The sequence below is a fragment of the Arvicola amphibius genome, chromosome 3 (assembly GCF_903992535.2).
Source record: "Arvicola amphibius chromosome 3, mArvAmp1.2, whole genome shotgun sequence".
Taxonomy (NCBI): domain Eukaryota; kingdom Metazoa; phylum Chordata; class Mammalia; order Rodentia; family Cricetidae; genus Arvicola; species Arvicola amphibius.
In genome coordinates, this window is record NC_052049.1 from 133236 (window position 1) to 159914 (window position 26679).

The window sequence follows — 26679 nt, forward strand, 5'->3', positions numbered from 1 at the left end:
TCAGAAAGATTAATTTATGGAATAAAAAGTAGAAGAGTAAAAGTTATAAAAGATGTAAACAAGACAAAAATAAGGTAATTCTAATGGACAAACATAAAGCACTGGACTCCCAAACTACAAAGTCCTAGTCTTCTCAATTTAGTCTTCTGCGTGTAGACTAAAATGTTGAAATCAGATAATCAGTAAAGCAAATCTCAACAAAAGTCAAAAGACAAAATCACAAAAAACTTACAGTGAAACTCCAGGGAAAATTAGCCAGAAGTCACTAATAAAAAGATAACCTGTGTGGGAGGTGGTGGTACAAGTCTTTAATTCCAGCACTCAGAAGACAGAGCAAGTTCCAGGACTGCCAGGGCTACACAGAAAAACCAAACAGGGTAAAAAGAAAACCTGAAAACTAGAACTGCTAGTGCCAGAGAAGAAACAACGAAGGAATATTGTGTAACATAGGAGGCTCTCTACTGACCAAGTCAGGACTGATTTTGGCATTAAAATGATTTAAGTAGTAATGGCTAATAACTATATGAATAAAAAGGGTTTATTAGCGTACATTAGTATAGATGAATGAATTAAATAAACAGTGAGAAGATCTCTCTGTAATATACTACTAGCTAATAAAGGTAGGTGAGGCAAGCTAAAATAGGTGAGCTATAAGTCATCATTCAGTGGCCGTTGAGCCATCGTTAATTCAGGCAAATAACACCAGCAAATACAAAGAATAATGGTAAAAGTGTGGTGAGATATGGGATTTTTATAGTCTCAAACAAAACATCTTTTTGTGTCGATGGGGAAAAACACAAAGGAGAGAAGCAGTACTCATTGTCCTCAGTGGTTGCACTTGATCTGCTGAGAGTACCTAAGTTAACACCGCGTATCACACCCAAAGCACCAGGGATCCAAGGCAGAGGACTGGACAGCAGTGGCTGTGGAAAGCAGGACAAAACAGCTCTCAGCAGGGCTTGGACAGGGCATGCACAGGGAGCAGGCATAGGAGAGATTTCCTGGCTTGTGGGAATGTTACCTTTGCAGCTCAAATACCTGGAAATTATTACCTGAAAACCTTTATTTCCCTTCAGTTATTTTTAGTTTTAATTAGAACTTTTAACTGGAATATAATGTTTGTGCTTATTGGTTGAGCAAAATATGTATCATACTTATATTGAAGCATATATAATGATCAAGTTAGAATTATTAGCATTTCTCTTTGTGTCATTAGCACTAACATATTAAGTATAGTAATAGTTTTGAACCATTATTACATTTTTGAAGTGAATCCTATTTGGTAATTTTCTTTCTTTTTAAGATTTATTTTATGTATATGACCATGTGTACAATGTAGGTCCTGAGGCAAACTCAGGATGTTAGATTTGGCAGTAAGCACTGTTACTCACTGAGCCATCTTGACACTTGACATTTTTTCTATGCTAATATCTTAAAGTATTTCCCCTATGTTTTCTTTTTCTAGTTTCATAATTTGGGGACTTAACATCTGGTTTTAGATCAGGTCTGAGTTGATGCAGAGGATGAGGATAGTAGTCAAGTCTCAATCTTGTAGATATGGGTAATTCCTTGTGAACTCAGATGTAACCCCTCTGATTCCTTCAGGGATATCAGACAGCAGTGTCTAAAGTGTTTACTGATTTAGACCGCAGGTATTATAGAAGGAATTTGCTTTGTCAGTGGACATGGGATGCTGAATGATATAAACTTGGGACCCAGGAGGAAAGTACCAGTTGCTGATCATGTCAGCTTTTGTTTCTGGAAGAGGTGGTGCTTCGGGGTGTAGACTATGAAGACTGCATCCCTGTAATCCACAGGAGGAGCATTCTCAAGGGGAATAAGGAGGTGTCCTAGCCTAAGGGAAGTACCATAACTCCTCCATCTTGAGGGAAGTCCCTGGCAGTGCTTGAGCTCTTGTCCCTTATGCGGGATACCGCTTAGGTCAAGATACTGTGGGGCACCACAATGCATTGCACAGTTGGCCTGGTTGGGCTGATGGAGCTGCGGCTTTCTGTGTTAGTGTGGTTGGTTATTGGTGGACCCTTGAGATGGGAACATACAGGGGCTCTGTCTCTAGAACTGGAAGATTCTGAAAAAGACTCTGTTCTCAAGATGGCATGTTACTAAAGCAGCCCAAGTTCCAAGATTGGGAAGACAGGGCCAGTCCATGAAATCAGGTGATAGGGCTGCTGGTGTTCAGGGTGCTTTGTTCAGCAGGGACTCTGTTAACTATTCTTTCAGGAAATGGGCCATGACCATGTGCTCCACTCTGCTCTCACTCCCACATCCCAGGTTTCTGAAAGACTGACATCTCCCATTCAGTAGCCTGGAAATACAGATGTCTGTTTGGGGTTCTGGTTCTTTCTTAGGGTTTAGGTAAATACTTGGGTCTGTTTTTCTAGCCATCTTGGTATTGCTTCATCCAGATCTTTTCTCAAAGGTCATCCCTCAGATGGTTTGACATCACCCCTTATCCCCAAGCCACAGTAGAACTTCTCTGACTCCCTGCTCAGTGTTTCTTCTTATGTTTGGCTCACATGTGGTATCTCATTCTCTGCTGTATAAAGTCATGGATAGGTAGTGACAGGTTGAATGATAGGCTGAAAGGGGAAGCAACTACAGGGAACAAGAGGATATATCTTCATAAGGACCTGTGTATCTGACATTAAGATACCAGGATGTTTTTCTAAATTCAACCTGTGTCTGTCAATCACAATTACACCAAAACCCTAATAGGAGCTAATGACCTATAATAATGCATAGATTTATTTTTGATTGTTTGTGGTGTGTTTGTGTGTTTGTGTGTGTGTGTTGCTGAAAATTGAACTCACGGATAACCAAATGATCTACTGAACTTTCATCCTCCATCCCACACTAGCTCAGAATTGAGAAATAGATGGTTATTTATTTAGAGGTGGACTCACAAATTAGAATCCTCTGTTTGAACGGAGATCAGAAAATGAATCCCACAACCAGAACAGAAAGGCCGGAAAAGAGGCCGGACACAAGCTCTACATCAGCATATATAGTATAAGAGGCCACGCCCCAGGGGGCGAGAAACCACTGCTGTAAGACTTCCTACAGCAATCAGTTCTTGTTTACAAGTAGATTATATACTCTCCCTGACTTCTAGGACACCCAGTCTGCGCTGTCAGAACAGTATCTGGCTGTAGGCCTTATCCATGCTCATATTCACACCTGAGCATCATGAAATTATAAATTTAGTACATCTTTGACTTTAAAATATTTTATTTTAAAACACATTTTTTGTTGTTGTTGTTTTACAAAACACTTCTTGAGCCCTCAGTGATATGGGAGAGCTTTCTCTTGCTATTGTTTGCTGAAACATTTCTGATAAAAATCCATGAGAACACCTAGTTTTTGCTATACCAGAGACTTTATATCATGAAAAAAATATGGATCTGCCTTGTGCCCAAATTATGTTCTTCCTTCCCACAAAGAGCTAGTTTGGTTTTCATCTTCCACAATGACAGGTATTTGAAGGCAAGGGTGGTGTTTCTCCTTTGACGTTTGCATGGAGCTATACAGAGCCTGTGGGGAGAAGTAAATGCCCTAAGCAAGGAGCTAAGAAGAGATGGGGACAGAGCTGCCTTTTGACTAGTTCTCACTGGCTCAGGGGAAATGCATTTTTAAAATTTTATTTATTTATTTTACATCCCAACTGCAGCCTCTTCCTCCTCTCCTTCCACTCTCTCTCCCCACCTTCCCTCCACCCTCCCTCAATCCACCTCTCCTCTATATTTGCTCAAAGAGAGGCAGGCCTCTCATCAGCAAAGTGGCTATCAAGCTGCCTTGAGATCAAGCATGAGCCCTGTACTCAGGCTGGACAAGGCAATCGAGCATGAGGGACAGGTTCCCAAGAGCCAGTCAGAGCACCAGGGACAGCCCCTGCTCCTATTGCCAGAAGTCCCGTAAAGCTACACAACTGTCTCATATATGCAGAGTGTCTAGGTCAGTCCCATGCAGGTTCCCTGGTTGTCAGTTCAGACTCTGTGAGTTCCCATGTGCCAGGCTAGCCATTTGCCATTTCTGTGGGTTTTTCTGTGATGACCCTGACCCGCTCCCCTACACCAGATTCCTATAATTCCTCCTCCCTCTCCTCAGCAGAACTCCCAAGCTCTGCCCAATGTTTGGCCCTGGCTCTTTGAGTCTTTCCTCCATTAGTACACTGGATGAAGATTCTCTGCAGACAGCTGGGGTAGTCACCAGTTCAGTCGCAGGGGATGGCCAGTTCAGGCTGTGCATCCACTGCTGTCAGGAGTCTTAGCTGGAAATGGAGGCTTTATGGAGTCTGGTATAAGTCTGCTACAAGGGAAACTCCCACAATTTGACACCAATTTCCTGAGAAACCACCATATTGATTTCCAAAGTGACTGTACAAGATTGCGCTCCCACCAGCAATGGAAGAATGTCCCCCTTGCTCTACATCCTTTCCAGAATAAGCTGTCATTTGTGTTTTTGATCTTAGCCATTATGACAGGTTTAAGATGGAATCTCAGTCATTTTGATTTGTGTGTGTGTGTGTGTTCCTTTTTGAACTTTTTGGAAGTGTTAAATCTTTAATGAATGTATTTTAAAAATCTGGAAATCATACATCAAAGGCAGCGACTTACTATAATATACAACTTGAGCTATGCTCCAATTTTTTAATATTACATTTTGGTGAATGTTTATTCATGTTTCGATATTTTTTCTTATCTGAGGGACTGAGGTGAAAACATATTTTGAACGATAAGTGGGCATTGCAGAGATCCCAAAGACTAGTATTTGGTAAAGTCCCAGGTAAGGCCCAGCTAGTAGCTAGGCTGGGGTGATGGGGCATATTCCTATTAAACTTTTCTAACCTCTTTAAAGCTGGAAGGAAACAACATAAAGGATACTGGCCCAGTGTGCAGCTTGGAGCCTGGAGGTCAGACACAGTACAGAGCCTGAGCTCCTGATTCTGAAATATGGCCTTGGACATATATTCTTCAGGGTTCACTAGAGAAGCAGATAAACAGAGGCAGGCACTATGAGGAATTGGCTCATGTATCATGGAAGCTGAATCCATGGGAATCCCTGGGAGATGAATGCTGTGATCCAATCAGGAGCAGATGTCAGTGAGAGAGAGGCTATGTTCCAGCTCACCCAGAGGCAGGAGGAAAGGGCAAATTTCTCCCTCACCAGTTTCTGTGTTCTTCGGGCCTCAGCAGTTGGGTGATACCATCCACACTAGGAAAGCTGTACCTGCCTCACTGGACCCTGATTCAGATGCTACCCAACCTGAAATAACCTCAGACATTGGAAGCTGTGTGACTGGGCAACACACACATAGTCAAAGCAATGTTGGTCATGGCCCCAGGCACTGTCCTTGTTAAAAGTAGAGGCCAGTCCTTGGTTGTGGATCTGTTCACTCAAACATCTGAAACAAGTCAGCAAGAGGTTCAGACGTGTCCTTTCCAAAGACTCTTGGATTTTCTCCAAATTAATGAGATTCCATGCATATGGCAGGAACCCTGTGTCCTGATCCCCAGTAGGTGCATCACCGTCAGGCAATCATCAGACTGCCTAATGCACAGACGAGCCCATGCATTTAGCACAACTGAACATCCTAGATGCACAAAAGGGCTGTGAGTATCACAAGACCTTCGGTCCTGAGACACTCTTAGGGAACCTGTCCATATCTAAGCAACTTCACTTAGGGAGCTTTCTCAAGACAGGGTAGCCAGGAATCCAGGGCTTTTTTCATGTCTACTTGTTCCTGCCTTTTAGAACAGCTGAGTGTTCTGCCAGCAGGCCTGGCAGCTCTGTACCTTGAAATAGCTGTTATGTACGTGTGGGTCTGTTGGTCCTTACACCTTCTTCACGTGAAGTAATATGTGGGACAGGTTTTGACTGCTAGAACCTTGAAGCATAGCATCATTCTGTCTGTCCACAGTGTCTCTGCCCTGCTGCTTACTTTGGCATTATGTTCTCAGTAGACTGTGATGCTGTAGACTGAATCCTGACGGAGGCCTGTTCTTCCCAGCTGTAGTTCTGGGACTCTAAAGTAAGTTGACTTACTGAAATTCCAGTCAGGTCTCCTTATTCGCCAGGAGATGCTTCAGAGATTTCAACTGTCTAGGACAGTCCAGCTTGCTGCCAGGAGATTCTGGTGAGTCCTGAGTGACAAGTCACCTCTCCTACTTTCTTTCTCTTCTTTTCTCTCCTCTTCTTTCTTTCTCCCCCTTTGCTTCTCTTTCCTATCCTTTTCTTACCCTTCCTTTCTGCTCTGCCTGGGACTCACATCTCTATCTATTGACAATCTAAAATAAACTTTACTCAGCCTTGTAAACACTCAGAAAACTTTAGCCAAAATTCTGGAACATCTCTCTGCTCCAGCTGGCTTGCTCAACTTTGTCTCTGACCATAGCAAGTCCGGGGGAAAAGTAACTATAGAAACGACTGTCCCACAGATCAGCCATACCACTCAGGTATAGGAATTGACATCACTGAGCTGAGAGAAAGGAGAAAAAAAGGAGTCATTTTTTTTTCAGGCATTACAGCACTACCCAGGAGTAGAGATGGTTCAGTCTTCTTGTTTCTCCTCCACAGAGAACATTTGACCCCCAGCAATAACTGGATTTGTGTGTATCTAGCATCCAGAGAAGGGATCCTCCTTGCCTGTTAAGTGTGGAGAAAGGAAAATATGTTACTAGGAAGTTGAGTGTCCAGGATAGCCTGTACTTGCTGCATTGCTGTGTGTAGCAATTTCAACTGTCTCCATGGTAACTCTTCAAAATCTTGCTGTTCCAAATAAACTACTTCAAGGTTTTACAAAATAAGAGAAGTGAAAGATTCGTTGACTCCAGTTGACTGCGACCAGTTGAGAACTCTTTTAAATCTCAAAAGTGACTGTGCTTCCTGGGGTAGGGATTTACTGATCCACCTGCTTCTACAGTTGTGGGGGAAAGATTAGGGTTGTTGACAGGATTACCTGGATTTTAGGTCGAGCTGGGCACAGAGCACAGGAATTTCTGTGCTCATTTCTGAGTGAGCCTCCCCAGCAGGTCGCTCTTCTTGCCAGTGGCCCCAGCCTAGCTGGTCGAAACTTGTAGGGGTTGGTGCCTTGAAGTTTCCTGCTCACGACCCTAGAAGCCGACAGGGGCAGGGAAGGTCTATAGAAGCAGGGTAGAGGGACGGAAGCCATGAAGAAAGCAGAGGGAAGTAGTGGGGGAGACTCTCTGAGGCGTGTGGATAACCCTCTGTTGGCTCTTAGACACCTACTCCCTAGCTATGCTTTGTGGGGACCCCAGTGACCTCCACTATTCTTAACTCGTAGCAAAGACACCCCCCTTTGCCTGATCAGCCACTGCAGGCAGGCGTTACTGGACCGGGATGTGAGACAATCCAAACCCCTCCCATCCCGGTCCCACCCCAGTCCCCGGCCACACCTCTATATTCCTTTCCCGCGGGTCTGGGCCCCCAACCAATCTACCCCCACGCCTGCCGGGTGGGGCCCCATTCACTCGCACGCGATCTCAGCCATCGCGTGACGCCTGTGGCCGCAGGAGGAAGCCGGAGGCGCCAAGCACGCGATGGGGGTGGCGGAGTCCCAGGAGCTCAGCTCTGCTGGACCTAACCGCTCTTAGAGGCGGAGCTGGCTCTCGGGGCTGGAGTAGGGAGATCCTGTAGATTTGGCCAATTTCTGGGTTGTGCTCAAGTGGTCCAGCAGCCCCACACCCACCCTCGTCCCGGCGTTACGAGCTTATCAGCCCCTCACCCACCCTAGCTTAAGTTCTCGGAAGCCTAGTGCAAAATCAGCGGTGCTGGGAACGTTGCTCCTCTGCAGGGAGGCCATTAGAAAGCTGTCCGCTGGGAATCCTCACGGCTAATGCCTTGGTTTTCATGGGACCTACACAGGCCTAATCTTCCTGTTCTCACCCCAAAGCAAGAGGGGACAGCTGCTCATTTAACTCTTGCAGTTTTCATGGAATGTTGCCCAGGGCTATGGGGATGCCTCCTAGGGCTCTAGCGCCTCCGCGTGGAAGCTAGTCTCTCAGTTACCTATCGCCAGAGAAGCAGAGCAGATCACGAAGAAGAGGGGTACAATAAAGTGGACCCCTTGGAGGCCTCCTGAAGCCACATCTGGAAACTCAGTGTATCATTGCCTCCTGTGTAGGAGGCCCAAACTGGGGAGGTTAGAGGTGAAGAAGAACTGGTGGGTAGGCTTCAAGGAGTCTGGCTCCACCCCCTTCTTTCTCCTAGAGCAGCTTTTCTCAACCTGTGGTTCTGACCCTTTTTGGCAAACCTCTATCTCCAAAGATATTTACGTTATGACTATAACGGTATTAAAATTGCAGTTATGAAATAGAAACGAAAATAATTTTATGGCTGGGGTCACCACAACATGAGGAACTGTATGAAAGGGTCAAAGCATTAGGAAGATTGAAAACCATTGCCCCAGAGGCACCATGGGCTCAAGTCTCCCAGGAGTGCTTGAGTTCTGACAAAGAAAATGGTACATTCTTTACTTAGTGCAGAAAATCCAGTCTCAGTAGTGGGGAGAGACAAGGGTAAGAAATGATAGCTTCCAAAAAAGGAAGAGAAAAACACCAGGTCCCAAAGGTCATGTCACTGCCACTGGGGCCATAGTCTCCTGGACTCCCCTGGGAAGGGTGGCCTGTTACACAGGGTCCATTATCCTTACTAAGACCCTTGCGTGTGGGTAGAACTGTCTGGGGATGCCATGGACTTCTGGGACAGTGGAGGCTGCCAACCTGCTGAAACAACAGCTTTGCATGAGACTAGGAAGGGTAGCTCTGAGGGCCAGGTGTAAGTCTGTTGGGGAGTGGGGCAGGGTGTTAAACAGTATCTGGATCCCAGAGTAGTAGGGCTGCCTGGGAGCCTGGATTCCTCAATCTTCTGGAGATGCTAAGAGCTCCAAAAAAAGGGGAGTTCACTTTCATGGTACCAGCTGACAGTAGACTGGTAGGAACCACTCAGAAAGGGAGGCATGGAGTCACAATGAGGCTCAGATTCTAGGTAAGGATTACCAAACTATACCACCACTTTTGGGCATCAGGGTTTGACGGCCAAGCCATGTGACATATGAATGATAGAACTTTGATTCAAATATTATTTTTACTTCTGAAAAATACTCCCAGCCTATCAAACTCATCCTTTTCAGCATGAGATGGGCTGTGAGCAGGCAATGAAAGTACTTTTTAAGAATGCTGTGGCCCTCAACAATGGAACTTTCTGTCTGTCTTAGGTCTCCAAATGGTGGAGATGCAGTCAGTCCTCCAAAGACTGGAATCCAGCTTAGTAAGAGAACCATGAGCTTTCCTTCCAAAAGCCTTTAGACCAGAGCTGAATAGGGGTACCAGGGTGGATGTCATCTTCATAGGCTCAGAAGCATTTTGGGAAAGTGTGGGCATTCTCAAGGGACTTCATTTACCTCCAGATGAGGACATTCGGCTTGCTCCCTTCCAGGAGAGATGAGGGTATGGGATATGGGTAGACTCAGAGGGCCCTGACCTAGCTTTGAAGCAGATTGCAGACAGGCTCCCTTTCATCAGTTCTGTTGAGATCTGCTGGTATTTGGATCTCAGTAGGTGACATGTCTGTGGGACTCCTAGGATCCTTGATCATGAAGGGGACCTGGTAGGAAGCCATACTTTGTCTCAGGACTGGGTAAATGGGAGAATCAAGAGCAGTTTCCGAGATGAGGGTGGGTGGTACATGAGGTGATCACCCTTTTACATTAGGTCACCCTTTCCTGTTGACCTGGGGCCTCAACTTGATCCTCCTGCCAATTATACAAGTTATTAGGATTTTTTGGAGATGCTGCATATCTTGTATAGGACAACAGAACAGCCTAGGTTGAACATCTAGCAGGAACCATGCGTTATAATTCACACAAGCATAAGAAAAACATGACTTAAAAACCACTAGCAGGCCTGGGATCTGCAAAGGGCTCATCTGTTCATTCTTTCCTGACAGCCTTGCAGGAGACATGTGTATGGCCAGCTCCAGCCCTGCCACCTGAAGACCACTCACACAGAGGGTTCCCTGTGCAGGAGGGACGGCTGCTGCTGGAGGTAAGACCACATTTCACTGCAACTCCACACAGCCATGATGGTTTTGTTTTGGTTTTGTTTGTTTGTTTGTTTGGTGTGTGTGTGAAAGTAGTTGAAAGGCACTAATGTGCCTTCATGAGCTATTTGTCAGACTTGTTCAAGACTGCTTAAACTAGGATCTGTGGGCAGAGAACAACTTCAAGGAAGGAGTTAAGGATTTCGTCATCCTCTTGCTAAATCTAAGAATCATTTGTCATTCTATATTTGCTGGTTTTATCCATTGATGAAAGAACCTAAATATTAGGCCATTTATTTCCAAATTAAACACTAAAAATAGTCAGTGTTGAGTTTCTATGTGGTTCATCCAGAGTCCTATGCAAACAGGACCTGACAATTCTTGAATTTTACATTGGCATTCAGGCTGATGGGGACTTGCATTAGGTGGGACTTTTTCCCATATGAGATGAATCCCCAGACTGTTTGGTCCTGGGATTTCTCTGAAGTGTTCAAGCTTGGTCTCTGACATCTCAGAAGATGGTCACAACAGAACAGTGCCTGAGGGCTGAGGGCTGGCACAAAAAGATCAGGAAATGATGGGACTATAAGATAGGGCAGAGTTGTACTCCTTTGCCCCCATCCTCACTGGGCCAGGCCCTGGGTGAGCCTCTGTTGGCAGTACAGATGCCAGGAACTGGTAGTTCCTCACTTTTCTTCTCAATCACTGTAGGAGAGGGTTGGCCTTGTTCATCACCATTCAAATTTTAGGCACCATCTCTGTCTATGTCTGCTTTAAAAGAGGGAATTAAAATATTAAGAACCCATAGAGGGAATAGCTCCTTTCAGGGTGAAGTCACACCCTCTCACCTCCTCTACTATATATTTTACGTTAGAAAATCTCATGTACATTTAGAGGAAGAAAAGGATAATGGACAGCCAGGTGCCAGGCTCCATTCCAGACTTACTTGCCTTCCCTATAGGCTTCTGCATCCTGTCTTATGGCTCAGATTTCCTTTGTAGTAGGTCTTCTTGCCTCTTACGCTTTCCTAACTCGGTCCATTTTAGCCAGTCAATGTGAACTAAGTTAAAGAACAGTGTTCTAGGTCTACCTTGGCCATGAGCAACAGCATCCAGGGGACTCTGGGAACACCAGGGGTACCTAATGGAGAAAGGGTTAGGGTGAGGAAGCATCGCTAAGTTCTATTACCTCTGGTGAAGAATCTGGGCTTTGATTAATTTATAAATCCTTCCCTTTAAAAAAATACACAGGAGTTGCACTCTCAAAGGGGCCCCACACAGAAGCAGTTGTGCTTGCTCAGAATAGCCAGTGATCTGGCTTCAGCTCTTTATGGTCAGTGTGGATAGACCTTGATGACACTGCCATCTCTCTTTGAGGAGCATTGTCCTTCAGTGGAAGAAATATGTGCACTTACCATTATATGCTAGAAATCACATTCTTTTTTTTTGTACATTTTCTTTTTTTTTCCAGTTTATTTATTTTTTATTAAAAATTGCCATCTCCTCCCCTCCTCCTTCCCCTTCCCTCCCCTCCCCTCCACCCACACCCCCACTCCCTCCCTCTTGAGGCCAAACAGCCATCAGGGTTCTCTACACTATGTTGAGTCCAAGGTCCTCCCAACTCCCCCCAGGTCCAGGAAGGTGAGCAACCAAATTGACAAGGCTCACACAGAGCCCATCCATGTCGTAGAGACCAAGCCCATCGCCATTGTCCTTGGCTCCTCGGTCAGCCTCCACCATCAGCCACCCTCAGAGAGTCCGATTTGGTCGCATGTTCCATCAGTCCCATTCCAAGTGGACTTGGTGGTCTCCCATGAGTTCTGTCCTGCCGTCTCAGTGGGTGAACGCGTCCCTCATGGTTCTGACTTTCTTTCTCATGATCTCTCTCCATCCGCTCCTCATCAGAACTTTGGGAGCTCAGTCCGGTGCTCCAATGTGGGGCTCTGTCTCTATCTCCATCGATAGAAATCACATTCTTAAGTACTATTACTTTTTCTCTAGTATTGCTTTTTCTGTCAATGATAGTAAAAATAGAGCTTTAAAGTGCATCCTAGTTTGAATTACATCCTTCACAAATATCTTTTCAAAATTAAGATTCATTAAAAAAATTAAGACTCATAAAAATCCTCCTTAAACTTTTGTATTAAATTATAAAACACAGAGTATGCACACAGCACCCAAGATACCTGACCAGGTACATGTTCTTCAACCCCTCCTGTCCTGTCTCCCTCCTCATGTCTGGACTTCCCTTTATACCTCCAATTTAGGCTCCACACCTCCACCCACAGCCTACTCCACAAACTGACCGCTCACCACTTCCTTTACTCCTCCTTCCACACCTGCATTCTTCTTCCCATGTTTCCAGCCATGCTTTGTCTGGAACCAAGTAGGTTATGTGTAGGGTCTTTCTTTCATCTCCAGGGCAGGGAATTCAAACTGCAAGACTAAAGATGCTTTCAGAAGGTTCCCACTGCTCCATGTGCTTGGGGTTGCTTTGGTTTTATCTCCCTCACCCAAGGTTATCTTGGTGGGTGAGTGCTGGATCCTCATCATTTGAACTAGTATTTCCTCTTGACCAAGGATGTTAAATATCTCTTCTCTGTGTCTTTGTCCTATTTACTAAACAGTTAGAATCCTTTGCACATATAAAAACCACAATTTTGTCTTCTTACTATTTAGTCTAAAGAGCTCATTGTACACTCTGGACACCTGTCACTTGTCACATGTGAAATTTGTGAAAGTTTTCTCCTATGCTGTGACTTGCTTTTCATCCTCTTGATAGGTGATATACAAACTGGAAGTGCTTAATTTTTATTAAGTCTTTTGTCAATTTTTTTTGTTGGTTCTGATTTTGGCATCATGTGTAGGAACTCTTTATCCCAAGGTCACAAAGATTTTTTAATGTTTTCTTCAAAGTTTTAAATTATTTTTACATTTATTTATTGTAGTGTGTGTATATGTGTGTGTTTGTTTGTGTGTGTATGTGTGTGTGCTTGTTTGTGTGTGTTTGTATGGTACGTGTGTGTGTGTGTGTATGTGTGCATGCATGCCAGGGCATGCATGGGAGGTAAAAGGATAACTTGAGGGAGTCCTTTCTCTTCTTCTACCATGTGAATTCTGGGTATCAAACTCAGGTTGCCAAGCTTGGTGGCCTAAATCTACCAAGCCATCTTGCTGATCCATTCTTCACAGTTTTCTAAATTTTACATTTTGCATTCTCTGAATTATATCTGGCATATCAACATTACATATGGTTCTGAGCACTGGATGATCTGAATCTTCCAATTGTGTTTTCTTTCAAAATTGTATTGCCAGGATTGGAAAGATGACTCAACAGTTAAGAGCACTGATTTGCTCTTCCAGAGATACTGAGTTCAACTCTTAGCACCCACATAGCTGCTCACAACCATCTATAGTTTGGAGTCCTTGGATACCCAATACCCTCTTCCGGTGTGCAGATGTGTATGCAGACAAAACACCTGTATACATAAAATGCATAAATAAATCTTTCAGAAAAATTGTATTGCCTATTTTAGTTTCTTTATCTTTTCACATACATTTTAGAATGATCTTATTGACATCTGTAAAAATTTCTTCTGGGAGCTGGAAAGATGGATCAATGATTAAGAGCACTTGCTGCTATTGTAGAGGATGTGGCTTCATTTTCCTGCACTCAAAACCATTGGCAGCTGAAGTTCCAGGGGATCAATGCCATGTTCTGGGCCTTCATGGTACTTCCTGCACTTGACACACACATATTTAGGCAAACATTTGTACACATAAAATATAAATAAATAAATCTTCAAAAAATTGCTAGGATTTTGATTGGAATTATTAAACTCAAGTTAATTTCAGTGAACCCCTGAGCAGATGTGTGTCTGTTTATTTAAGTCTTTAATCATTTTCAAGAGAGTTTTATAATTTTAATCTTACAGATCCTCTGTGTTAGACTTTTACTTAGGTATTCAGTGTTTTCTGTCGTTCTATATATGGGCCTTTTTTAGCTATATTTTTTTGTTGTTGGTAAAATATAAATATACAGTCTGGTTTCTAGGTTTACTTTGTGTAATATGACTAATACATTAATTAGGTAGTTCTGGGAGCTTTTTTTATAGAGTTCATGGAATTCTGTTTTATGTTGATTATATAGTTTGAGGACAGAGATAATTTACACTAAAAAGATTTTTTTTAATTATATGAATGGGAAGGGTATATGCACATGAGTATAAGTGCCCTGGGAGGGCAGGAAAGGGTGTTGGATTTCCTAGGGCTCCTAGAGTTATAGACAGTTGTGAACTGCCCTGCATGGGTGCTGGGAACCGAAGTCTGGTCCTCCACAAAAGCAGTAAGCATTCTTGACAACTCGCGAATCTATATTTACTGTTTGAAGCTACCTACTTTTTTTCTGCCATAGTACATTTTTAGGCTCCCAGTACTGTGTGAAAGGGACATCTTAACCTTGTTCCTTGTATTATGGGAAACTTCAGTCATCCTAAATCGAGCATGATACCAGCTTAGTTTTTCTGTTTGAAACTTTGAGTTTTGTATATGCTTTACATTAAATTAAAAAATTCTCTCTCATGCTATTTTCTGTGAGTTCTTATGAATAAATGTTAAAATTAAAGTGATTTTCTTGTATCTATAAAGCTGAACATGCTTATCTTTAGACTGTTGACACTATGAATTACTTTGGTTTTCAACTGTTGAAACAACTTTGCAGTATCAGAATAAATAACACTTATATATTGCTTCCAGTGTATAAAGGGTTAGCATTAAACCTTCACAATATTAAAATATTTTTAAATTAAAATATAATTACATCATTTCCCTTTTCCCCCTCCAATCCTACCTATGTATCTGTCTGTAACTCTCAAATTCATGGTTTCTGCTTCTTTGTTATTCTGTAGAGATAGATAGATAGATAGATAGATAGATAGATAGATAGATAGATAGATAGATGATAGATAGATAAATGATAGATAGATAGATGATAGATGATAGATAGATGATAGATAGATAGATGATAGATGATAGATGATAGATAGATGATGATGATAGATAGATAGATAGATAGATAGATAGATAGATAGATGATAGATAGATAGATGGTTGATAGATAGATGATAGATAGATAGATGATTGATAGATAGATGATAGATGATAGATAGATGATAGATAGATAGATGATCGCTGCTCACTGCATCGACTCGCTGCTGCTGCTCGCTCGCTCGCTCGCTCGCCTCGCTCGCTCGCTCGCTCGGTCGCTCGCGCTCGCTGCTCGCTCGCTGCTTGTCTCTCGCCTGCTCGCTCGCTAGCTGCTCGATAGACTCGCTAGCTAGCTAGATAGATGACCGATAGCTTGCTCGCTGATAAATTATAGATAGACAGATAGATGAATATTCATAAATATATAAATGCAACTTGCCTAATACATATTTTACTTGTATGAATATGATTGCAGGCCTGACCATGATATCCGTTTGAGGCCTGTTGCCTAGGGAAGACCATTTCTCCCACTCTCAGCACTCATTTGCCTGTAGTTCTTTGTCTAGGGTTGAGGCTCCATGGTATTTTACCCTTCCATGTTAGCACGTCTGTTGGTGTTGTCCTTGTTCATATCTTGTTTAGGTAGCCATGTTGATGAGATTACATGGGTGCAGCTTCTCTGACATTCTAGGTAATACACCCTTACTGGAAACTTACTGCTCCCTGGTTCTTATAGTCTTTCTACCCCTTATTCTTCTATTCACTGAACTTTAGGTGCAAGAGTTGTATTGTAGATGCATCGATTGGGGCTAGGCAGAAAATGACAATGTTTCTTTGCATTTCTGTAATCATTTCCATCTGTTACAAGGAGCCATTTCTTTTCTTCTTCTTTTTAATTTATTCTTCTCTCATATACTACATTCCGACTGTAGTTTCCCCTCCCTACTCTTCCAACACCTCCCCACACATCCGCTTTCCCCCCAGATCCACTCCTTCTTTCCTTTTAAAAAAGAGCAGGCTTGTCAGGGATACTAACCATCATGGCAGATCATTACAATAAAACTAGGCACATGCCCTCATATCAAGGCTTGTACAAGGCAACTCAGCAGGAGGAAGAGTCTGAAAAGCAGGCAAAAGAGTCAGAGACAGTCCTTGCTTCCACTGCCAGTAGTCCCACAAGAGCACCAAGCCATGCAACCACAAGATATTGCAGAGGACCTAGGTCACACCCATACAAGCATCCTGACCATTGACCGTCTCTGTGAGTCCTCATAATGAGCCCTGGTTAGTTGATTCTGTGGGCTGTTTTCTTGTTGTGCCCTTGACTCCTCTGGTCCTACAATGCTTCCTCACAATCCTCCATAGAATTCCCCGAGCTCTGCCTAATATTTGACTGTGGATCTCTGCATCTGCTCCTATCAATTGCTGAATGAAACCTCTCTGATGACGATTGTGCCAGTCTCTGGTCTAAAAAATATAGCAGAGTAGCATTAGGAATCATTTCATTGACTTTTTTTGTCAGTTGTGTTTGGTTCTATCCTAGGTCTCCGGGCTGTCCATACTCTGACCCTCCAGACAGCATCTTATGGCATGGGTCTCAGGTTGGACTAGTCATTGATTGGCCACTCCCATCAGTACTATACCACCTTCCCCGGGCACATCTTGCAGGCAGGATAAATTGTAGGTCAAAGGTTTTGTGGCTGGGTTGGTGTCTCAATCTCTTCACTGAAAGCTTTGCCTGCTTACAGAAGATGGCAGGTTCAGTCTGCAAGGAGAGGTTTCTTGATGAGGGCTGAGAGCTATACTTATCTCTGAATATAAGAATAATGTTTTCTTGATTAATTGTTCCATGGATAGAATAAAGTGTCCTTTATCTGTTCTGATTGATTTTAGTTTGAGGTCTATTTTGTCAGATATTAGAATGGGACCTTCTGAAGCTGAGCAGCTTCTGTAAAGCATAGGACACTGTCACTAAGGCACAAAGGCAGCCCACTGACTGGGAAAAGATCTTCACCAATCCTGCAACTGACAAAGGTCTGATCTCTAAAATATATAAGGAACTCAAGAGACTAGACTTCAAAATGCTAATTAACCCATTTAAAAAATGGGGCTCTGAACTGAACAGATAATTCTCAACAGAAGAAATCCAAATGGCCAAAAGACACTTAAGGTCATGCTCAACCTCCTTAGCTATCAGGGAAATGCAAATCAAAACAACTTTGAGATACCATCTAACACCTGTAAGATTGGCTAAAATCAAAAACACCAATGATAACCTTTGCTGGAGAGGTTGTGGGGTAAGGGGTACTCTCATCCATTGCTGGTGGGAATGCACACTTGTGCAACCACTTTGGAAAGCAGTGTGGCAGTTTCTCAGGATATTCGAGATCAACATAGCCCAGGACCCAGCAATTCCACTCTTGGGAATATACCCAAGAGATACCCAATCATACTACAAAAACATTTGTTCAACTATGTTCATAGCAGCATTATTTGTAATAGCCAAAACCTGGAAACAACCTAGATGCCCTTCATTGAAAGAATGGATGAAGAAACTGTGGAATATATACATATTAGAGTACTACTCAGCGGTAAAAAAACAATGACATCTTGAATTTTGCATGCAAATGGATGGAAATAGAAAACACTATTCTGAGTGAGGTAACCCAGACCCAAAAAGATGAACATGGGATGTACTCACTCATAATCGGTTTTTAGCCATAAATAAATGACATCGAGCCTATAATTCGTGATCCTAGATATTGTCTGTTTTTATTTCATTGATCTTCTTAAACCAGAACATTTATTTGTTCCACAAAATTTGGGTATTTTAAGCATTGTTTTTCTTTAAAAATTTTGTATGAGATTATTTTTCTGTCTTCTATTTGGAGATTCAGTTGAAACAGCTATATAGGTATAGCCTTTTTATACTGTCTAATGGGTCCCTGAGGATCAGAACATTTGTTTTTCCTGATATTTTCTCTCTCGGGTTAGATGATTTATGTCGAATTGTCTTAAACTTTATCGATTCTTTTCTCTGTAACCTACATATGTTATTAATCTCATTAACTGAATTTTTATGTTCTATATTTTCTCAGTTCCAAAATTCTCACATGATTCATTTTATAAGATAATTTCTCTGTTAACTTTAAATTTCCCCCTAGTGTTCACCTTTACCAAGTGCAGAACAGAATCAGACTGTATCTTGGATTTATTTTGCTTGTGCTATGAGACTCTGGGTCCATGAGTTTCTCAAGGGAATGCTGAATATTTTTTATTTAGTTTTCATTCGCAAAAATCAGCAATCCAGGTCCTCTGTGAGCACCAGATCCAGGCTTGATCAGCTGTTTGAATTTGTGCTACATGGATCTACCTCCCACAGCACTATGTGGGTCCTAAATTGGTTCTTGCCAGATCCATCTCTAAGTCACCCCTCTCCTTCTTCCATATGCCTCCACGTAGCTTGAGAGTTACCTGGGTTAGTGTAGTTCACACACAGAAGGTGAAAGATTCCTGTTTCCTGCAGCCTCCTCTTCCAAGGTCCTTCTATTTGCTACCTTTTTGTTTTCCTGGTCATGACTAGAAAGATGTTTGTTTCAGACATTTTTCCTTCACTACTGTCATATAATTTAGTGCAAGGGTCTTATGATTAAGGCAAGGTACCAAGAGAATATGGGGGGGGGAACCATGATATTATGTTGGGGAGGCTGACCAATCCTTGTCTGAGGGGCGTGGCCGCTCCAGGGCAAAAAAATACCTTTAAAAGAACCGGGTTTGGGTAAGCTCCGCCCTCTTGGTTCCCTGCTCTTAGCTGGAACCCTGGCTCTGTAAGTTTGCCCCACTTCCTTCCTTTATTAAAGCAATTCTGCTGGGCCTGACTCTTCTGAGAAGTCTGTGCTGTTCTACTGAGGTCATTGGGAAGCTCAGAAAGAAGCATGTTGTGGTAGGTGCTGGGAAACGTGGCATCTCAAGAAGTGAGTGACTGGGACTAAAGGAGTCAGCAGCTGCCTGTTATGTGAGCACATAATGAATTAGAATAAGGACATGAGAAGAACGCAAAGCCATTCTCTGAAGGGCAGGAAACTGTGAGGTCCATCTCCACGGTGATTACTCATCTTTGTTTGAATCTTTGGACGCCACGTATTTTTGTGTGTGTGTGACAGATTTTCTCTGTGTAATAGTCCTGGCTGTCCTGGAACTTGCTTTCTACATGAGACTGGCCTTGAACTCAGAGATCCACCTGCCTCTGCCTCTGCCTCTGCCTCTGCCTCTGCCTCTGCCTCTGCCTCTGCCTCTGCCTCTGCCTCTGCCTCTGCCTCTGCCTCTGCCTCTGCTTCTGCCTCATGAGTGCTGGGATTAAAAGTGTGTGCCACCACCATCCAGTTCCATATATCTTTTAAGGTCTTGTACATTAGCATTTAGTTCAGTTTGTCAGATGGTAAAATTATGCCCCAGGCTTATTTTGACTACTCACTTCACAGTTTTTCCTGTTCTTCCTGTATATCTTTTTCTAAGTTAGCTTCTTGTAGACAGTGTACTAAGGGACTCTCTTCTCTAAATAAACTTTACTCTTAGGGGTGACTATATTCTAGTTGGTTCTTATTGTGGGGCTGGTTTTTATTGTCATATTTATATTTTCTTCTCTCTACACTTTCTTTGGTGTCTCCTCTGACCCTCCAGTTAACCACTGAGTCTTCACATGTGGTCCATGTGCTGTTGTTCTTACCAGTTTCCTACCAGAGCTTTCTGTAGGAGTCCTCTCAGGTACCCTTTGAGAGCTCCTAGAGTTACTGACTCTGCCCTAAGCCTCATGTTGATTTCAAGTAGACCACAGTCTTTGTTGCTGTCTTCTTTTTCTGTGTTGACAGGATCACTGTGAAAACAACCAGAACCTTTGATCATCTTGCCTCTCTCTCTTGCCCAGATCTGCCTCTCTCCAAAGGGCTTGTTCAGGATGCTGCTACTGTGGGTCTTGATATGAAATCTTCCAGGATCTCAAAGCAAACCAGAGACTGTTATGTGTTACATTGGGGTAGCCATTTGAGTAGATACAGGGTTTAAGGTGTAAATCTTTCCCCTCAATTTTCATGGTATAGTCTTCTTTTTGTAGTGCTTGACGGCCTGAGTTATCCACCCTAGTGCTCTTGCTCTTTGAAAGTTTTGTAACATTTTCCTTTGCCTTTAGCATCCTCAAATTTCACTGTGATGCACCTTTTGTCTTATTCCCCTGGCTGTGCCCTCTATCGTCTTCAACTCTGGAAGTTTTATGTCTTCATTCCTTGTTCCTTGTTTTATTTTTAGGAGTTGACATTACTCAAAGACTGTCCCTATCCTAGTCACCTACCATTTTTATTTTTTGTACAGCTGCCTTTCCCTGTGCCCACCGGCACAAGAGCTTGTTACTTATCTTCCCACCGTGTTCATGTTCACTGTGTGTACATTATCAATTTTATACCTAATATTTTCATTCTAAATAATTATATTATTTGTTTTCCTTTGCTACTATCTTCCTTATCTCTTTGGATGTCACACTTACATCAGCTCCTTAGTTTGATGCATGTATGCCTCATTGGTTTCTTTGCTTGGGCTTCTGGGATGCCAGACAAGGGGTTTAGGCCTGGGAGCATTGGCCACCCCTGGTCCACTGGAGAGATGGAAGAAAGTGTGGTCAGAGCAGCCAGCTTCCTGAGCGAGAGTATTACCTATAGAAAGCGGGGTCCCCTCTGTGGGCTTTTTGTATAGTATGTGCCTAGGGCATAGCTCTGTGGTACCAGCTTCCCCATCTCTGAATCTTGCCTCTGTGGGCAAGTCTCACCAGTCAGAGATGGTACTAAATCACTTGGCAAGGGGAAGGAACATAACCATTCCTAGGGTGTTCACTGTTAAATTCCCAACTTAGGGATTGCTTTCCACACCCCAGTTGCCAGACAACCTTAGGTTCCTGGGCTCTCTTAGGTTCTTGGGATCCAGTTTCCCCCTGATGTGACTGAACTGAAGGTGTGTGTTATATTTTTGTGTTTAATGGAACAAAGGAGGTTGTCATGAATGAAGGTAAAAAAACAGCAGTCTAGGAGACTTTCTGGGTCGTTGACTTTGTATGCTGAGCCTAAGGCTATGATGGGTCCTCGAACAGAGGTAGCAAAAGTCCCCTGGTTATAAGTGGCCTGCAAACTAAAGACTGACTGAATCACATGCTCAGATGAAGGGAATCTCACAAGTTCCTTGTCCTGCAGAACACAGGGCTGCCTGCCAGTTTTTAGCTGCCCCCTGTCCAGTCTGCTTTGCAATGCTTTACAGAAACAGCTGTAGGATAACCTTATGTGTCAGGAAGTCACAGCCGTGTGCCAGGCAGAATTTCTCTGAGTTGCATTGCTGTGTTCTGTAAATTTTGGAAAAGCTCCCCCAGACCCCTCAGACTCCTGGAAGGTTAATAGAATTCAAGTACCTCCAACACTCCAAGTATAGTAAGTTGGAGACAAAATATTTGAGAGTTGTTCTTCCAAAGAAAGACTTCAAAAACTTACCTTCCTGTTTGGGATATCTTCCTGGGGTCCCATGTGCTGGACAGACACCTGACTTATGTTCTATGTGTGTGACCATGTACTGGTTACTGGAAAGAAGACTGAGGGTTAGGGATATGAGATAGAGCCAGAAGGATAAGAATCCCCTTTCTCCTATCCACTTGTTCTCCCACTCAGTTACGAGGCCATGGCTAGAAAGTAAAGAAAATCAAATACCAGAGACTCACAACCAACACTCAAAAACTCCAGGCTACAGAAAACAGAGAACACAGTGGGAAATGGACCAGGAGAGCAAGGAAGATCTGACAGGACTGGAGGAGCCAAGCTTGAGGTTGAGGGATTAGAGCCTGTCCTCCAAAAGCCTGGCAGATGAAGATGATAGTTTGTGCTACCTACCTTTGGGAGCCACTGAATGGAGATCTATCCTCTTGTGTCCCTGTCTTTTAAAATGGTGGGGAATGAAATGCATAGGTCAAGAATCCAGAGCAGATGTCTGAATGTGGCTAGGGTCTGAATTATTGAGGCTCCTGGATCCCCTGATGCCCCTGCATTGATTCTTGGGACCCTCAACAAGCAGGTTGCAGAATATGCTAACTTCATCTCATGATCCAGAGCTTTTTGCCTCCTTTTAAGGCCTTTCTGACAGAGCAGCCCACATTTCATTACCAAGAGTTATAACTATTGGGTCTACTGTTCCTCCGTGCCTTTGAAGTATTTTTTCCTTTCAGGAATCCAAGATATACATAATGTTATGAATATTAAGGTAGTGTTTTTTATCAAGGAGGAGCAAAATGCCCCTGTGGCTAGTCTGTTTATGGATTTGGATGGGAAGACCACGCCATGGAAACAGTGATCCCAGGGATGCCCACTTCAAAGCAGTTCTCTTCAGCTGGGGCCCTGTCTTACCCTGTGCTTTGTAACTTTTGGAAAAGCTATCACAGACCCCTCAGACTCCTGGAAGGAAGTTCATAGAATTTAAGTACCTCTAGCACTCTACATGTACTAAGTTGGAGACAAAATATTTGGGAGTTGTTCTTCCAAAGAAAAACTTTAAAAACTTATCTTCCCAAGTGGGATGTCTTCCACATTCCAGTGAGGCCTGGTCTTTGGTCCCTGGCCCAGAGGGCGGTTCAGATATCTAGGGCCAGGTTTCACCTCTTGGTTACTTTTTTGGCGCTCAGGATTCTATAGCATTCACCCTCCCTATCCAGCACACTCCTCTAACCATACACAGTCTGAGATGGGCACACTGCCCACTCAGTGTCTGACTTGCTGTAGTTTAGCTGTAGGACAGAACACGGGAAGGGGTTGCTGAGAGTTAGGCTATCCACACCTGTTGTCTCTGCAGCCACAGTTAGCATGGTCTCTCAGGAACTGCTGCAAGTGCTCTCGCTGCTTCATGGAAGAAATTCAAGGCTGAGTTTACTATTTGTGGCATCTATAAACAGCCATTTATTCCACTCCCCCGGCTAGAACAGTACTCGCACGCACGCAAGTTCCATGCCGCAGCCCCTGTGAGTGATCTGGCTCCAGGAAGCCCGGCCAGCTGCGCCAATGCCTGCCTGGTGCTGCTCGCGTGACTAGGAGCCTGTTGCTGTGCAGTAACCATGGCAGCAAACTCCCAGGGGGAGTGACTTGCTCCAACTTCCCCTAATGCCAAGGGGGAGAGATGAGAGGAGCTGTTGAGAATTGTTCCTTTTTCCCTCTTTTTTTTTCTTTTTCCCCTCTGCGGTGACCTTGACAAAAATAATCTTTGAAGTACATGCTGGCTATCTTCCTGCCATGGGACTGGAAGAAATCAAGATAGTCAGACTTCGCCAAAGGAAGTACAGCTTCTCAAAGTGCTGGCCTCTCTGTGTGTAGAGGTTGGGAGGAATGCCAGGGCGGAGCTGAGGGGCCATCAGACCACTGACCCTTGCCTGTGCTGATCACCATCCATAGTGGCAGTTGCTTCATGTTGTGACTTTTAGTAATTAAACATAGATGTGATTTTTTTCTTTAACCTTAGGGCTAAATCCCTTTTTTCTCCACTTGGAAAAGTGATCTCATTTTCCATGTACCATGGGTGTTTTGTTTTGTTTTGTTTTTTGTTTGGGAAGGGGGAGAAGTTTGTAGGAATTAAAAGAGAAAGAAAAAAAAAACATTCATGATGCATATTTGAAAGATGGTTCCACATGTGTAAAAGAATTTGGCATGACAATTCTGGACCAGAAAGTCAATCTGATATTGAATCCATATGATCCCACAAAAAGCTTTTTATGGCCTTTAAAAAAAACCCTTCCTTGTGAGTTAAAATTAAGATTGTTTTTGCTTGTGACTAATCTCATAAAATCTTTTTTAAGAAGACATTTTATATACTCAAGTCTTGAACATTTTCTTTGGTCTTTGAACTATTATTAGTAGGACATCATGAGTACGTGGCAAGCACTGGGCTGGGAAAAGCTGTTGCAGGATCTGGGAAGCACAGTACTAAGGACATATGCTCTGACTTAGCCTGCTGCAATCTGCCGCTCACCTGAGAGAGAAAAGATGCCCCAGACACCATGATTGCTGCCTGGAATGGCCGTTATATCAGAGTTGAGGGCATTACCTTCCATATTTTACCTACTTATCGCCCTGTTGGTTTTGCCCTCATAATTAGCCTAAGCTCTCACGCAATGGCGATGCCTTATTCACTAACCACCCCTACGCGCAGTCCCGCATTACTCTCCTCTCTGTCTAGAAGGGGGTGCCGTGGCCTGTAGGTTGGATGGTGGACAACAGCCAACAGTGTAGGCTGTAGTGATTTGGGTCTCTCCATTCTGGACAGAACTGGCTGTCCCTAAGGCATGGACTGAGTGGAGATGGTAGCTCTATGACCTGAGCATTAGGCTAGACTGAGCTTACCAAGTCACCCTAAATATTCTGTCACCAGCTTTCCACCCTTCCATAGACTCAGCTTTGGTCTCAGCCACCCTAGCTGTGCCCAGATCCTGCTGGGCTGTACCTAGAAGGATAGTGGGGCTTCCACTGGGATCAAATGAAGGCAGAACAAAAACTCTGGAACTTCCCAAGCAAAACATTTGAAGACAGCACACAAGAAATGTGGATCAGAAGCACTAGATGCCCCTTTGTGAAAAGCCTGCCAGCTGTCAAGGCAGCAGAGTAACACTCAAGCCTCAATGCAAGTTTCTAAACTTTCTTTTACCCCACTGGATTGCAGGAAGAGCAAAGTGTCAAATGGACCCTCACTTACCCCTCCATACCTTCCTTCTCCAACAGGCCTGCACAACTCACACCAACATTCACAGAAAGCCCTCTTCACCAAGTCAGAAAGAGGAGCCACCCAAGTGTCCGTGGACAAATGAATGGAAAAAGAGAAAGAGGATTATGTCAATGTAAAATCCTCTGCACAGTGAAGGAAACAGTCAATAGAGTGAAGAGACAGACTTCAGAATGAAAGAAAGCACCTGCAAAACATACATTCAATAAGGGGTTAATGTTTAAACTATATGAGATTCAACTATCAAAAAATGATTAAAATATGCACTTTTAATCCTAGCACTCATGAGGCAGAGACAGGCAAATCTCAGAGTTTGAGGCCAGCGCGGTCTACACAGCCAGGGCTACCCAGAGAAACTCTGTCTTGAAAAACCAAAAATATAAAATATAAAAAAATAAAATAAAATAAAATATGTAAAGGACCTAGGACATTTCTCAGAAGAAGATATATAAAAATTAATAGATATGAGAGTGCTTACTTACCAACCATGACTAGGTACAGATCAGACTCACTTGTGAATGTCACTTCGTCCAAGTGATCAAAAATGTGAGTTCAGCCATTGCAGAAAAACGTATTGGATGTTCCTCCAAAAACTAAAAATGGAGTTAGCATATGACCCAGCAATCCTCCTAAAGAGTGTGTATCCAAAATAAAAGAAACCATTATGTTAAAGAAATACTGCACTCCTATGTTTGCTGCAGCACCATGTACAATAACCAAGTAATGGAGACAGCCCACATATCCATCAGCAGATGAGCAGATTTTAAAGTGTGGCACATCTATACGACAGAATGTTAATTCAGGTGCAGGAAGAAGGCAGGCTTGCCATCTGCAGTAACATGAGTGAAAATGAAAGATTGCTCAGTAAAATAATCCAGATAAAAGAGAAAATCACCGCATGACCTCATGTGGACTCTGAAAAAGTGGGGTCCATAGAAGGGGAGCGCACAATGAAGGCTGCCATAGGGCAAGAGAGGAGTGTATGACACGTGCTGCCGGGTAGACCTTGAGATTGCTGTGCCCTGTGACATAGCCCAGTCCAGAAGGACAGACACTATGTGCATTCACTTATGTGTCCCCAGAAGGATGAAATCAGTACAGACAGATTAGTTGGGGGTGCTAAGTCAGAAAGTACTTGAGATGATGGTGATCCCACAGCACTGTGAATTGTGCTGAATGCCATCGTGCTGTACCATGCTATGCTGTGCTGCGCTCTTAAAAATTGTTAAAACGGCTTGGTGGTGGTGGTGGTGGTGCACACCTTTAATCTCAGCACTCAGGAGCCAGGGGCAGACAGATTTCTGAGTTCGAGGCCAGCCTGGTCTACAGAGTGAGTTCCAGGATAGCCAGAGTTACACAGAAAAACCCTGACTCTAGAAACAAAACAACACAGATAAAAAATAAAAATGATTAAAATTGTGAGTTTTGTATATTTTGTCATAATATTAAAAGATTTATTTGAAATTTAAAAATATAAGCCTGCCAATACAGTTTAGTAGTAGACAGCTTTTCTGTACATAAGAGGCTCTGGGTTATTACCAGCATCAAGCGCACACGCGTGCGCACACACACACGCACACGGTTTAAAAAAACCTGTTCTCTTTTTAAAAATCTAGTTTCTGAGACCAGAGAAATAGCTCAGTAGGTAAAAGCACTTGTCACCAAGCCTAATGGCCTGAGTTCAATACCCAGGACTACAGGGTAGAGGGAGAAAACTGACTCTTGAAATCTGTCCTCTGACTCCAACTCCACCAAGGTATACAAATAAAATAAATACATACAAAAGCAACATCTAGAATCTTACTATGGGTTGCAACTCTGCTTCGAAGTCATG

The 26679-nt window shown here is 43.3% G+C and overlaps 1 protein-coding gene across 1 annotated transcript in view; it reads left to right on the top strand.

Annotated features, from left to right (window-relative positions):
* Ahrr (aryl-hydrocarbon receptor repressor) overlaps positions 1-26679 on the top strand; it is a 71911-nt gene that overhangs the window by 15363 nt on the left and 29869 nt on the right. The window contains exon 3 of the mRNA XM_038324335.1: positions 9985-10082. Coding sequence (XP_038180263.1) covers positions 9985-10082 — 98 coding nt within the window. The remainder of the gene's footprint in view (positions 1-9984; positions 10083-26679) is intronic.